The sequence below is a fragment of the Megascapheus bottae genome, chromosome 8, assembly GCF_031878675.1.
Source record: "Megascapheus bottae isolate mThoBot1 chromosome 8, mThoBot2.hap1, whole genome shotgun sequence".
Taxonomy (NCBI): domain Eukaryota; kingdom Metazoa; phylum Chordata; class Mammalia; order Rodentia; family Geomyidae; genus Megascapheus; species Megascapheus bottae.
The window spans coordinates 21543090-21558036 of NC_143516.1; the positions used below are offsets into that span (position 1 = coordinate 21543090).

General features: G+C 42.2%; 1 protein-coding gene across 1 annotated transcript in view; it reads left to right on the forward strand.

The window, feature by feature from the left end:
• The window catches only part of Slc2a12 (solute carrier family 2 member 12), a 44537-nt gene that overhangs the window by 5377 nt on the left and 24213 nt on the right, over positions 1-14947 (forward strand). Inside the window, exon 2 of the mRNA XM_090338099.1 lies at positions 9119-10459. Within this exon, the coding sequence (XP_090194225.1) occupies positions 9119-10459 (1341 nt within the window). The remainder of the gene's footprint in view (positions 1-9118; positions 10460-14947) is intronic.

Below are 14947 nucleotides of genomic sequence, written 5' to 3' on the forward strand. Positions count from 1 at the left end.
CCTAAACACTATTTGACAAAATAGCAAATGAGCATAAATTTTCATCTCCTTGTCCCCTCAGAAAGTGTCCAGGTTGATGGTAACATTTCTAAACTCTTATTTCATAAAAGTAATATACAATATTATTAATTATCTTTATTTTCATGTATGTGCTGGTCCCCTTAGCATTTTTGCTCAAGGATGGTGCTCTACTACTTGAACCACACCTCCACTCTCAGCTTTTTTGGTGGTTAATTGCAGGAAAGAGTCTCACAAACTTTCTTCCCTGGGCTGGCTACAAACTATGATCTTCAGATCTCAGCCTCCTTAGCAAGGAGAGCCTCTAGTACCTGGCACACACACAAACATTTTTTTTTTTAGTTAAAAAATCTCAGAAACTAGCCAGGTGCGGTGGCTCACACTTATAATCTTAGCTACACAGGAGGCTGAGATCTGAGGATCAAGGTTCAAGGCCAGCCCAGGCACAAAAGGACCCGAGACTCTTATCTCCAATTAACCTCTAGAAAATGGGAAGTGGTGCTGTGGCTCAAGGGGTAGAGTGGTAGCCTTGAGCTGAAGAGCTCAGGGACAGTCCCAGGCAGAGTTCAAGCCTCATGACCTACAAAAAAAAAAACAAAAAAAATCTCACAAACTAAGATCCTTCAAAATATTTTCCAACTGAAAAGGAGTCAAGTAACGTTGCTCATAAATCAGACAACTATATCTTATTTCTGTTTTATCTTGCTTCGCCTGTGTTCAGACACCATTTTCCTTTTTCACATTCCATTCATTTGTAAATGGCTATACCTCTATATGAACTATTCTATATAATGTATATAAATGTACATAATTGATTATATTTCAGTATTATCAGCTTCCATTATTTTTGAATGGTATCTCCATTTTCTATGATTTTGTCTAAGTATCAAGGAGAAAAGGGCAGTCCTTTAACTTAGAGCCACAGATTTTTTTGTGTTTCTGCACTTGATGGATGATGTAGTGGGGAGTTTTGTATCAAGCTCGTAGCTCATGGTTTAGAAACCTGCTTGATATGACATCTGAGCTTCAAACATACAAGGCCTTTTAAGTATAGATGCAGAAAATTGTAATTAGGGTGGATTCTCTTATAATAATAATAAAAAAAAAACCCATAGGAACAGAAAGTTTAAAGGCTGGCTGGATTTGCCAAGTCTAGCTCTTACCTAATAAGCATTCTGGTTCCACAGTTCTTTACCATTCTGCACAGGTAATTGCTGGCAAAGAAGCAAAGAGACTTGCCACATGTGCACAGTGGCACTTCAGTATCCCAAATCTAGTCTCAAGTTTTTCCCCTTGGCCAGTAATGTAGACACCTAATCCTGGAATCTGAGTACCAGTTACACTCACTTTGTTTTTTTAACTTTTTTTGGGGGGGGGGAGTTCTAGGCTTTAGCTCAGGGCATGAGCATTGTTCTTGGACTTTCTCAAGGTTAGAGCTCTACCACTTGAGTCTCAGCACCACTTCTGGCTTTTTCTATGTATAGGATACCGAAGAATTGAATCCAGGTCTTGGTGCATGCTAGGCAAGCACTCTACCACTAGGCCAAACTCCCGGCCCAGTTACACTCACTTTGGAGCTTGATTGCATTCTATCATAGTGAGTGCCCTCATGACTTTTTAATATAGAATTATAAGTTCCTAGAAAAAAATGTTTATACCTATTGAAGTTCTGAGACAAGGCAGACTTAGTAGCTCACTCCTTCAATTTCAGACACTGCCGAGGCAGAGATCAAGAGGATCTCATTCTCAGGCAAACCCCAGCAAAAGTATGAGACCCTATCTGGGGAAAAAAAATTCACAAAAATTGTGTGTGATTCAATTGATAGAACACTCACACTCAAATGCCAAAATGTCAGTACTGTCAGAAAGTAAATATATCAAGTTCTGCATTGCCAACACCTAGGAAATTCTGTACCACTCATCTTAGGAATTATAACTTCTTTGCATAGATTACATATGTGTGCTCTCAATACCACCTTAGCTATAAGCTAGGGAAATGTGTATTGAACATAAGTGGTTACACGGATCATCTTGCTAAGCCTTGTCTGCCATCTATGCCTCAGACAGTGCCAGCATGTTGTACATGCATGATTGGTCAATATGCAAATGAGTAAAGAAGGACTTGTTGAACTAAAGAGGATTTTTATTCATCTAGTGCTTATTGATCACCTACTATAGAAGAGAAACCACATTGGATGCTTCAGGGTTAAAAAAGAATAGATTTTTCCTAATTCATCATAAAGATAAAAGTCTGACTACAGTCATGCACTACATAGCAATATTTGATCCCCCGTGGACTTCATGGCACAGTAGTTGCTTAATATTCTCTAAGGGACCTTTTATGCTCCTCTCAGCGTGCTTTCCTGGGCTTAGATGTGCAGATAGCACTGTGGTATTCTTGTCTACTACATTCAGTTCAGTTACATGCTATAAAACCACAGAGCCTAGGCGCAATCAGCATTAAATAGTACACTCTGCATGCAGCAGGTTTGTATGAGTACATCCTGTGATGATTGCACAATAATGAAGCTGCCTAACATCTCAGAATGTATCGCGATTGTTAAGCAACATGGCTGTAAGATAAGCATTCAGAAAATATTGAGCATCTACTAGAAATGAGATGTGATGCTAAGTCCTAGGACCCAACAATAAACAGGTGGCATCCAGGCAGGGCAGATACCTGCTGTCTTGTTTGATGAGAAAGATAGAAGACCAAGAATCCTAGAATGGAGGAAATAGATACACAGTGTTAGGTTAGTGCATATGTTCCCCAGGGAGGTGTTCAGCCACCTGAAGGTCAGTGGAGACAATATGGCTGAGCTAAATAGAGAAGCTATAACTGCTGGGAGCCATGGCTCACGCCTGGAATCCTAACTACTCAAGATGAACTCAAGAGAATTGCTGTTCAAAGCCAGCCAGGGCAGAAAAGTTCATGAGATTCTTGTCTCCAATTAATCAGTAAAAAGCAGGAAGTCGAGCTGTAGCTCAAGGGATAGAAGTCCACCTTGGGCAAAAATGTAGGGAAACATGCTAACCTTCACCTGATCATGCAGATGAAGGAGACTTTGGAAATGCTGCTGCTGCTGCTTCTCACTCTTTGTTTCGGGATTTTCCACAAACGCTGCTATGCACAACATTGGAAGTGAGAATAAAGAAATATGGCGGAGGTGCCTGCAAGCAACTTTTAGTCTAGCAATGAAAACAAACAGCTCCACAAAATGAGTCCCTTAGGGTGGGGCAACGATATGCAAGAGGACTGGGGAGCACTCAGGCTGTCTGGTGGCAGGTGGCACTGGGAGGAAGGCATCTGGAGTGAAGGAGCTAAGAGAGCAGAGGTGACAATAGTAAGGGCCTCTGGGGAGTCTTGCAAGCTTTTCTTGAACAAAGCCGAAAAAAAGGAGGTCTTTGAAATTCGCCAAGTTTTTACAATTGGTCAAGCTGGATAATTACCTGGCTGCCTGCCAAGGAGACCTGTGTATGCCTGTATTTTCAGTCTGCTGTGGGATTCAGTTAGGCAGCAAGGATCTATTGTGGGCTCATTATGTACATGCTCAGGAATGGACATCTGGGGAAGGAAGGGAAGAAGAGGCAGACAAATTCAAATATTGTGAAAAACTGAGCTTCTCCTGCTTGGGTTTAGTCGTGGGTGACTCAACATGTGATCACAGACAATGCCGCTATTATGGTAACCGCACTCCAGTCTCCTGACCAGTGCCTGCCCCTGGGCCCCCGCCCCGTCGGTGCTATAGGTCTGCGTGCCCATCTGCATAAGGTTTCTTGATGGTGGTCCTGTCTTCTTGTTATCTTAAGAAATCATCACTGCTTCAAAGGGCACACTGGAGCCTCTCCTTTGATAGCTTGTTGGATCTTCCAGCATAGTGGCCAGAAGACAAGGGACAAGTCAAACTCCAAGCCCTATGGCTTCTACAGATTCCACCCCGACGACTTCCATATGAAATCGAAGCAGCTGAGAATTCCCTGTGGTACTTTTGAAGGAAGACAGAAATGTAAAAGCAGGGACCTTGGGAAGCAAAGCTATGAGCAAGTGACTTGGGATATACTAACCATCCACATTATCATCAAGGATAGAACTAGGTATTTTTCATTTTTGCCAGTCCTGGGGCCTGAACTCAGGGCCTGAGCGCTGTCCTTGGGCCTTCTCAAGGCTGGAGTTCTACCACTTGAGCCACAACACCACTTCTGGCTTTTTCTATGTATGTGGTACAAAGCAATTGAACCCAGGTCTTCCTTTGTGCATGCAAGGCAGGCACTCTACCACTAGGCCAAACTCCCGGCCCCTAGGTAGTTTTGTTTTGTTTCTATTGCTAATTCTGTACATTCCCACTCTTTTAGCCCTGGATGCTTCTTAGTTTATTCGGCAAATCCAGATGTTCACATCCATGTTTACATGCATGCAATCCCCATGGTTCTGCCACCGCTTTAGACCATCTCATCTCATCTCTTTCTTTCCAGTCACTGTCACAATTCTTGAAAAAGTATATATATATATTTTTTCCTTGCATCTATGGACATCTAGAATGTCTTGCTTCCATTGTTATTGTCAACCAAAAAGTTGACCAAGGAAAAAAGTACATTTGTATGTCTGTGGTTTTTATGTGGGAAAGCAGTGCCAGGAAAATGTCCGCTGAGGGAAGGCTTAAAATGTCCTACTCTTGGATGCATTATGGGTAGTTTTTTTATTTACAGTGAATTAGAATTCCACAAGCCTAGCTGAGCATTCAGAGGATGGCCGTGGAACTTCAGCTGTCTTCAGTCTCAGTCATAAAGTAAACAAGGATGTTAGCTTATAGTAACGTGCTTACAATATAACAGGGAAAAATGAGATCTCACAGCTAAGACCTTGGCTCAGGTGCAGCACACCAACTCCATCTTGATATACTTCCCACATGAGAGGAAGGTCAGAAAATGTCCTGGTGGAAGGTCTTAAACATTTAGAAGTTAATAGCTTAGAGCTAAATAAAAAAGAACAGTAATAAGAATAATACGTCACAATAACATTTATTGTTTTACTAATTCACATGTAAATACTTTTATTGCATCTCCAAATAATTAGCGTCAGTCTTAAATTCTGCACGTTCATAGGGACAGGAACATACTGGGATGGCTTCCAGACTGCACACATCTCTGTCAGTGTTCTCTGAACCGCAAACTAACAAGCTAGGCAAGTAACCTTTGTCTACAAAGCAGTAGAGGTTGAACCCCTCCTCTGTCAGGAGTGTTTTCCGCAGACTATTAGAAGCTGTCAGTATAAGTCACCACTTTTGGGTAACCCACCTCCTTTGAAATAGGATGGTAAGAAATCAAAAGAAGGGAGGATTCTTTGGCCATGATCAAGAAATCTAATAACAACAGATGTTGGCGGGGATGTGGCCAGGAGGGATCACTACTACACTGTTGGTGGGAGTGTAAACTCTTTCAACCACTATGGTAAGCAGTATGGAGGTTCCTCAAAGGACTAACATAGAGCTTCCCTATGACCCAGCAATTCCACTACTTGGCATTTACCAATCGTCCAGAAACAAGGACATACTAAATCCACTAGTGCTGGAGCCAGCCTGCAGTGAATTAGGATTCCTGAAATAGGGGGTAGGGACTAAGAAATAGAAAAGAGACAAACAGATGGGGTTTGGGAGGACTACAGCCTAAGTCAGCAGCCCAAGACTCCAGCCTAAGACTGTATCCTATGCCCGTGAGCTTAAGGCTGTAGCCCAGTTTATTTCAAGTTCTGACCTCAAATGCTCTTCTTAAAACTAGAGAACTACCAGGAGCTACAGTTGTACAAAACAGCAATCAAGTCTCAATTAGGTTAAATGAGAAGTGATTGACATTGCCCAAAGTCATCCTGATAACACCTTGTGTACACAATTGTGTGGGGCCAAGGTCACTGACCCCACAGTCGGGCCCCCAACACACTAGCACAATGATGTTTGCTGAAGCACTATTTACCATAGCAAAGATATGGACCCAACCCTGATGCCCCTCAGTAGATGATTGGATCAACAAGATGTATTTATACACACTGGAATTCTATGCTGCTGTCAGAATGATTATACTAAGTGAAGTAAGCCAGACCCAAAGGTTTCCCTCATTTGTAATAATTAGTACACATCTAGAACTCTCCTAGTAGAGGATTATAATAGCGCAAAACCTAGATACATAAGGTCATATAGGATGAGACTAAATGAAAGGATCTCCAGGATGTGGAAACAAGAGCTTTATCTTGTGTGATTGTTGTTCTTAATGTACTATATTTCTCTTCTCTTTCGTTGCCTTTTGATTAATCTCATATTACTACTGTATCTGACTTTGTTAAATGGTATATGTATATACATTTATTTGATTATTTGAAATAGGAAAGGGAAGGGGGAAAACAAGATGATTGGGAGGGGTGGAGGGAGGGCAATGGGGACAAAAACATGAGAAGCGGTATCAATGTGTGAGAAGTAATGCATCTACTATTTGGCAAATGTAACTGTAACCCCTATATACATTACAGTAAAAATTAAGTAGAAAAGAAAGGAGGATTCTTAATTTGTGTGTGTGTGTGTGTGTGTGTGTGTGTGTGTGTGTGTGTGTGTGTGTGATGGGGCTTGAACTCTGGACCTGGGCATTGTCCCTGAATTCTTCAGCTCAAGGTTACCTCCCTACTCTTTGAGCCACAGTCCCAATTCCTGTTTTCTAATGATTAATTGGAGATAAGAGTCTCATGTTCTTGGTTCCCAGGCTGGCTTTGAACTACAATCCTCAGATCTCAGCCTCCTGAGTAGCTAGGATTACAGGTGTGAGCCACCGTGCACTGCTAGGATTCTTAATTTTTATAGAAAAACATCATTTCCCATCTATTACAAGAGAAAGCAGGGAAGAGGATGGAGAACAGGCAAAGACAATCTTTTCAACCTAGTAAACAGTTCCAGCATCACTTTCTTTTCCTTTTCAAGTTTTTTTTTTAATTTTATTGGGATGAAAGTTTGAGTGCAGTTGTCGTGTAAGTGCACGACAAGTAACTACTAGATCCTTTTCCCCAAGAAGTTTGTCATTTCACATTCCTCCAGCAGTGATAAAAAGTAGTTACAGTTACATTTGTCAGGTAGTAGGCACATTACTTCTCTCACAATGATACCCCTTTCTCATGTTTCAGCATCAGTTTCTTAATTCAGTGTCATTCAGTTTCTGAATATCCTTAACTCAGTGTCTCCAGCTAACTCTCCAGAATCACTTATTTCTCCAATCAGAATAATAAGAGACTAAATACCAAGTGATTAACATACATGAAAATCAACAGATAAAATGAACAATGTCTAGAGGAGGTAAGAATAAGACATGACTATCCAAATGAGAAGATTTGACCTAATTTTTCGCTAGAGTAAAGGGATTTGTTGCCGGGGACTTAGTGAAAATGGGACAATGGAGCTTGTTGAGACTGGTTTGGGAAAAGAAGCTGGGAGGAGGAAGGGTTGAATCTAATCAAGGTACTTTGTATGCGTGCACGACATGTCAAAATGAAACGCCCTTGTATAACTAATTGATGCTAATGAAAAGATTTTTTTTTTAAATGAACGTGTAAGGAAAGAGTATGTGTGAGGCCAGGAGCATAGCCTAGTGGTAGAGTGTTTGTCTAGCAGGCACAAAGCCCTAGGTTCAATTCCCTGGTACCACATACTCAGAAAAAGCCAGAAGTGGTGCTGTAGCTCAAGTGGCAGAGCACTAGCCTTGAGCAAAAAAAAAAAAAAAGTGGCCAAGGACAGTGTGCAGGCCCTGAGTTCAAGCTCCAGGACTGGCAAAAAACTATGTGGAAACCAAGACCATTAATGGACTTAGCAGATTTAAAGTAGTTTTATGTGAAAAATAAAAAAAGAGGACATAATAATAAAGGAATTCCTGAATGCTTATGTATTTTAAAGGGCAAGGCCTTGATCAGTTTGATTTCACTATGTATATATGTATATTTCCATGTAGCAGAAACTGTAGGCTTTATAAAAAAAGAAATCCATATCATCAGTTCCCTCTAAATTACGCAGAGAGCATTAGAAGTTGGCAAACTTACTTGCAGTAGCCTTTAGGATAGTATATGTGTGTGCGTGGTACTGGATTTGAACCCAGGGTCTTATGCTTAATAAGGCAGGCATTCTGTCACACAAAGCCACACAGGACCTTGTGCTCCACACACTGTGCTGCATACCTGTCAGTTCCCCAAGGCCTGGCTGCACCTTTCTGGTAGTCTGGAAATGTCTCTCCACTGTTTGGCATGCTCTTTTTCCCTGTAGCACTTGGTTTGATTTTTATTCCATCAAGCTCTGTGTCAAGCATAAAACAGATAAATGACCACCTGCTACTGAAAATGAATGACTGTGCACCTTTGGACAGATGTCCTAGTATTTACATAAATCACAACAACAACAAAAGATGTGTTCTGTCCTCCCCTAACACCCTATTCTATTTCTCCCTCCTTCTTACCTGAGTATCCAGTTTGTTCTCTCCCTCCCTTCTAACATCGCCTGGACTTTTCATTCACACACCTTCACCTCTCGCTCATGTGCCTTTACAAAAGTCAATTGTTGCCTAATTGTAGCCAATGACACATGAAGACAAGTGTTCTGGTTTCATTTGGGCTTAGGTTGTTGTAGGACATATGTAATCATTTAAGAGTTTCCAGTCTCCTCTCTACCTTCCAAAGTTGCTTTAAGAAAACTGGGGGAGGAATGGAGCTAAAAGGCCAGATTATCTGAATTTTGAATTCAACCCCATGACCCAACACTAAATTATGTCCTCTTTTTTTTGCTCGATTCAAATCTGTGTATCTCAAGTAGCCATCCACACTCAACTAAAATCCACAGGAAGCATCATAGATAAAAGGAAATTGGACTTCCTCTCTTCATGTTTTTCTTCCTAAACAGGGAAAATCATTTTTTTCTTCTCTAGCTAATTGAGTTTTAGTAATAGATTGTTTTCTTTTTACTGTAGTTATATGCACACAAGGTATGTGCACATGTTGTGTGCTCTCAGAAGTCTCTATGTGGAGAGCAAGTGTTTAGGAAAGCACCACAGAACCGACCTCTGTGTTTCTCTTCTCTGATTGCAGACTGCAGCATGTTTATTTTCCTGACATCCGTCACCGCCGCTGTGAGTGGTCTCCTGATGGGTTATGAACTCGGGCTCATCTCTGGGGCTCTGCTGCAGATCAGAACTCTACTGGCCCTGACATGCCATGAGCAGGAGCGGGTGGCAAGTTCCCTCCTCATTGGAGCTTTCTTTGCCTCTCTTACAGGAGGCTTCCTCCTAGACAGGTATGGCCGGAGGCTAGCCATCATCCTGTCCTCCTGTCTACTCGGCCTTGGAAGTTTGGTCTTGATACTCCGTTTGTCCTACACAATGCTTATTGCGGGACGCATCGCCATAGGGGTTTCCATTTCCCTCTCTTCCATTGCCACTTGTGTGTACATTGCAGAGATTGCTCCGTCCCACAGGAGAGGCCTTCTTGTGTCACTGAATGAGCTGATGATTGTCACTGGCATCCTTTTTGCTTATATTTCAAATTATGCATTTGCCAACGTTGCCCACGGCTGGAAGTACATGTTTGGCCTGGTGATTCCCTTGGGAGTTTTGCAAGCGATCGCCATGTACTTTCTTCCCCCAAGTCCTCGGTTCCTGGTGATGAAAGGACGAGAGGAAGCCGCTAGCAAGGTCCTTGGAAAGTTAAGAGGGATTGCAGATGCCACCGAGGAGCTCACAGCTATCAAATCGTCCTTGAAGGATGAGTATCAGTACAGTTTTGGGGATCTGTTTCGTTCCAAGGACAACATGAGGACCCGAATCATGATAGGCCTCACGTTAGTATTCTTTGTCCAGGTCACTGGACAGCCAAACATACTATTCTATGCCTCCACTGTATTGAAGTCTGTTGGCTTCCAAAGCAACGAGGCGGCTAGCTTGGCCTCGACTGGGGTCGGCGTGGTCAAGGTAGTGAGCACTGTCCCGGCCACTCTTTTGGTGGACCAGGTGGGCAGCAAAACCTTCCTGTGCATTGGCTCCTCTGTGATGACGGCCTCCTTGCTGACCATGGGCCTCGTGAATCTCAACATCCCCATGAATGTCACCACCATCTGCAGGAGTCCCAGCCACGGCAACCAGTCCTTGGATGAGGCTGTGTTTTGGGATGCTGGCAACCTGTCAACCAGCAACAGCACGGCCAAAGAAAGCTTTAAAGGAACCACTTCTCACATCAGAGACGCCTTTGTCCCCACAGGAAGTGACCTGGGTGAGAGAGGGGAGTTGGCTTCCACATCCTCGCCCAGTGTTGGACAAAGCCAAACTGAATACCAGATGGTCACAGACCCTGCGCCGGTCCCAGCTGTTTTGAAATGGCTGTCTTTAGCCAGCTTGCTGGTTTATGTTGCTGCTTTCTCAATTGGTCTTGGACCAAGTAAGTACTTTATTCCCTTCCCTTTTCTCTTTAGAAATATTGTTGTCCAGCCTTTGATCGGGCAGAGCGGTCTCCTGTTGTGTACTGCCTTGTTCCACATAAGTCTTGGATGCCAGCTGAGAGTAATTCTGGTCACCTGATGTTTCTGTTAATGTAGAAAGCTTTGCTTGGCTTCTGTTTGTTACTTGAAAGCACAAAAGGTCAATATTCAACCAAAGGGTAAGTTTTCTACTGTATTCTTTAAAGCAGTTGACTGAGGAGAAATCAGACTGGGAAAGAGCTGTATTGCCCAATGGCATTATAGTGTCTTCTAAAATTAAGTTTACTGGGTTATATTTTTCTCCATGGCATTTCTGAGTATCTTTATGGGTTGAGGAGAAAACTGTGTGTTTTAGATTTTCTTAAAGACAGCAATAGATGCATTTCAGTAATGATGAAGGGAATTATAAGTTGGAGGCAAATATTTGTTATTTCTGTGAGATTTTATTTTACTGGCCTAAGTACTATTCCTGAACCTTTTTCCTCAAGGTAAGTGTTATATACTGGAGACAAAGCTCCACTTATGGCTTTTTGGTAGTTAATAATGTAGATAAGAGTCTCATAGCTGTTCCTTCCCAGACTTCAAATCAAGAACCTCAGCGCTCAGCCTCCTGAGTAGGTGTTCTTTTCTCTAAGTTGTTTTTTGTTTTTAGGTGTTTGTGTTTTTAATGAAGAAAAAGTATTCTTCTAATACCTTCACTTTCCATTCCCATTCCTATTCCCAAGTCACTCTCTCCTTATCCCTTCTGGTCTGCCCTTCTTTCTTAAATTTGTTTTCCTTTTCTCTTCCAACATAGTTTTGAAACTTGTCTACAAGGATCAAAACAGCAAACCAATTGTCTCAAATGAAGTCAATTGTCAGAAGGCACAGATCGTGTTGAAGGAGGAGTGGGGTGGAGGAATATATGTTTCTTGTGCCAGATGTTGCACAAGGTTTCTGGAAGGGCCACAAGTACAGGCTTGCTCTAGCCAACCACTGGTAGCTCAAAAGTAAGCATTCAAGTGATGGGCATCTATCACATAGAACCAAAGTCCATGCTGAATTCAGGACAAATAAGAACAAACAGCCAGACCTTATTCTTGTCTTCAGGGAGATTGAGAGTGAATGGCTATGCTGCTTCTCCACCTGAGTTTCTTCTTGGTAGTGACCAGCAGGGCTGCCTTGTTCCTTCTCTGTGAATCAATAACTAGGTTTGCATGTGTAGCCGTTCCTGCCCCTCCCCCCAACCTTGCCTCCTCATTATTCATCTTCTACTCCAAGTTGGAAAATAAATTTCTAGATATTGATCTGTTCAAATCTCAGAGAGGTGGGAAGGATGAAGTCGATTGACACTGCTCTTTGCTAGGTTAAGTCAGTGATGGCATGTAAGGCCTAATGGATCATAGGAAGACTGGGATCTATGTGGGGTACTCATCCAGCATAGGCAGGGTTTCGTAGTCCATCAGAGAATAAAGTACAGGGACTATCTTATACCAAGGAACGATCTGATCTGATGGAGCTTTCTGTATGAAGTACAGTGAGTTTTATTCATTTGATGAACTTTGGGTTGGTAGTTACCAATCCACTGATCTCCTTTGATAGAATTTTGTTTCTTCCTTTAAGTTCATCATAAAACTAATCTTTAGATATCCATTTTCTTGAGACAATCTTTTGAAATAGAAAGAATCAGCTAAGAATCTAAGAAAATGTTAGCAGACATGACTGGTTTTAATCCAGAGAGCCTCTCAACTTTGAATTTGTGTTGTGGTACATGTCGTAATGTGAGACATTCCCTTTAAACTTCCAGAATTAACGTATTCCTAGCTAGAGTCTTTTCAGACTCATGTCACTGTTTTCTGTTTAGTTTGGGGGTAATTGCAGCCAATGCTTTGGTCTCAAATGCAATTTTTTAAAAAGAATCATATTAAGATCTGTAATATCCTAGCCATTTTGTGGGGTCCCAAAGCCCCCAGCAATAGAGTTACCAGCACTCAGTGAACCGAACTAGGAGTCAGCTTAATAGCAGTGCCGTGGCTGCTCTCCGCCTTTGGGCTGCTGGAGAGCAGCCCCAATCTTCAGATGGGCTGCGCTTTTGAAGGTCAACACTATGCTCAGGTGGTACTCACTCTGTGATGTCATCTTATGGCGCCCATAGCCAATAACCAAGAGGATGAAACCACACGAGATGGTCCTGACCACACACAGGTGGTTGAGCAGATTAAGCATTTTTTACAAAAATAAAAACAATTTGACAGCTAAGCCTGCCAGGTTATTGCATGAGCAAGAGTTCTCTTTCATAGGACCCAGTGTGATTTTGGAAATAATGATTGGCTGTTATGTGTTCTGTTTCTCTCTGTCTCTCTGTCTCTCTGTCTCTGTCTCTGTCTCTGTCTCTCTCTCTCTCTCTCTCTCTCTCTCTCTCTCTCTTTCTCTGTCTGTCTCTCTCTCTGTCTCTCTCTCTGTCTCTCTCTCTCTTTCTCTCTCAGAATTCTTTACAGGTAGCTAGTAGTCCTTTGAGAATAAGTATAGTATAGATCATATAATCAATTAAAGGAAAGTCAGGTAGGGAAAGCAAATTATCTGTAGCAGCATAAGCAGCTGCTCTCAAAGCAGGATCACGTGTGATATACATAAGGAATTATGCATCTGAATTATTTCAGATATCACACAATTGTGAGAGAAGCTCAGGAAAGGTCTAGAAGGAAATGATTAGGGGAAAAAGACAAACACAAACTTACCAGTCAGCATCTTGGTGGAGCCTCTATTTGCTTATAGCAGAAACTGAAGCAGCGGAAGGTAAAAATCCTCTGAGATACAGACCACGTAAAGAACAATGACTGCCTTTCTTCAAAAACTCTCACTGTGTGCCTGCCCTGGGACTTGAAGGACCTGGGCAAACTCACTTTCTCCCTGACACCCACAAGGAGAAATCAGATGTCAGCAACAGGATTTGCAAGACAGAGTGGTTTGCACCAATCAACAAGACCCAAAGCATCCCTTTGGCCTTCCAAACTCATGAAAACTTTTCTTTTTGACAACTCTCATTCAGGTCTGCATGGGAAGGGAATTTTGATAAACATAGATCTCATATAACTAACATGACACAGGACAGAACCACTGGAATAAGAAATTCTAGAGTAGGGTCCAGGAGTTTGGCCTCATGGTAGAGTGCTTGCCTAGCATGCATGAAGACTCAAGTTTGATTCCTCAGTACTACCTACATAGAAAAAGCCAGAAGTGGTACTATGGCTCAAATGGTAGAGCTCTAGCCTTGAGAAAGCCCAAGAACAATGCCCAGGCCCTGAGTTCAAGCCCCAGGCAGGACTGGCCAAATGTTTACAAAATTGTTAAAGACCCACAATTTAGTCATTAGTTCCTTTGATAAACATTTCTTAAAAACTACAATGTTGGCCAGGAGTGTGGCCTAGTGGTTGTAATAACCTTGCAGGCTTAGCTGCCAAATGGTTTTTGTAAGAATGCTTAACATGCTCGACCACCTGAGAGTGGTTAACACCACCTGTTTGGTTTCATCCTTGGGGTTATTGACTATAGGCATCATAAGGTGATATCATAAGGTAACTACCACCTGTGTGTGGCGTTTACCTTTAATTGCTCAGCCCTACTGAAGGTTGGGGCTACTCGATATCAGCCCAAAGGTGGAAGGTAGCTGCTTTGCTGCTATTAAGCTGACTCCCAGCTCTGTTCACTGAGGGCTGGTGGCTCTATTGTTAGGGGGTACAGGGCCACCCAAATGGCTGGGATATTACAGTGGTAGAGTGCTTGCCTAGCATGCATGAAGACCCAGGTTTGATTCATTGGTACCATATACATAGGAAAAGTCAACAGTGGTGCTGTGGCTCAAGTGGTAGAGCTCTAGCCTTGTGAAAGCCCAAAGACAGTGCTCAGGCCCTGAGTTCAAGCCCCAGGAATAAAAGAAAAAAAATCTACAATGTTAAATATGACTACCTTACCACCTACTTCTAAAAGAAAAAGTAAGATTGTTTTATTAATCTCATTTGGCCCATTTCTTTAATTGTAGAAGTGAAAAACACTCTGGCTAATGCACTGTAAGTGCTTTCATGTTTGTTTTCTCAAGAACGTTAATGATCTCCCTTGAGTTATGATTCTTAACATCAGTTCTATCATCTCACATGACTGCTAGTTCTTTCTTTTCCCCATGAGTATAAGACTTTCCTACTTCAATGTTCCACTGTCATCCAAACAGAATTCTGAGTCTGGATTCTTTTTCCTTTTATACTAGGGTCTCTTCTTACTTTTCTCTCCATCCATGGAGGGAAGATGCCATGGACCCTTTGCTCAGATCAGCCAGTAGGCAATTTGCTCAAAATGGTTCTTATGTTTACCGTTTCCTTACTATATCTGTTAGCCTATTCTAACGGTATGCTCTCATTCCTAGATTACTAGAGAACTCTTCCAGACCAAGCCCATCCATCTTCCCTACCAAGATT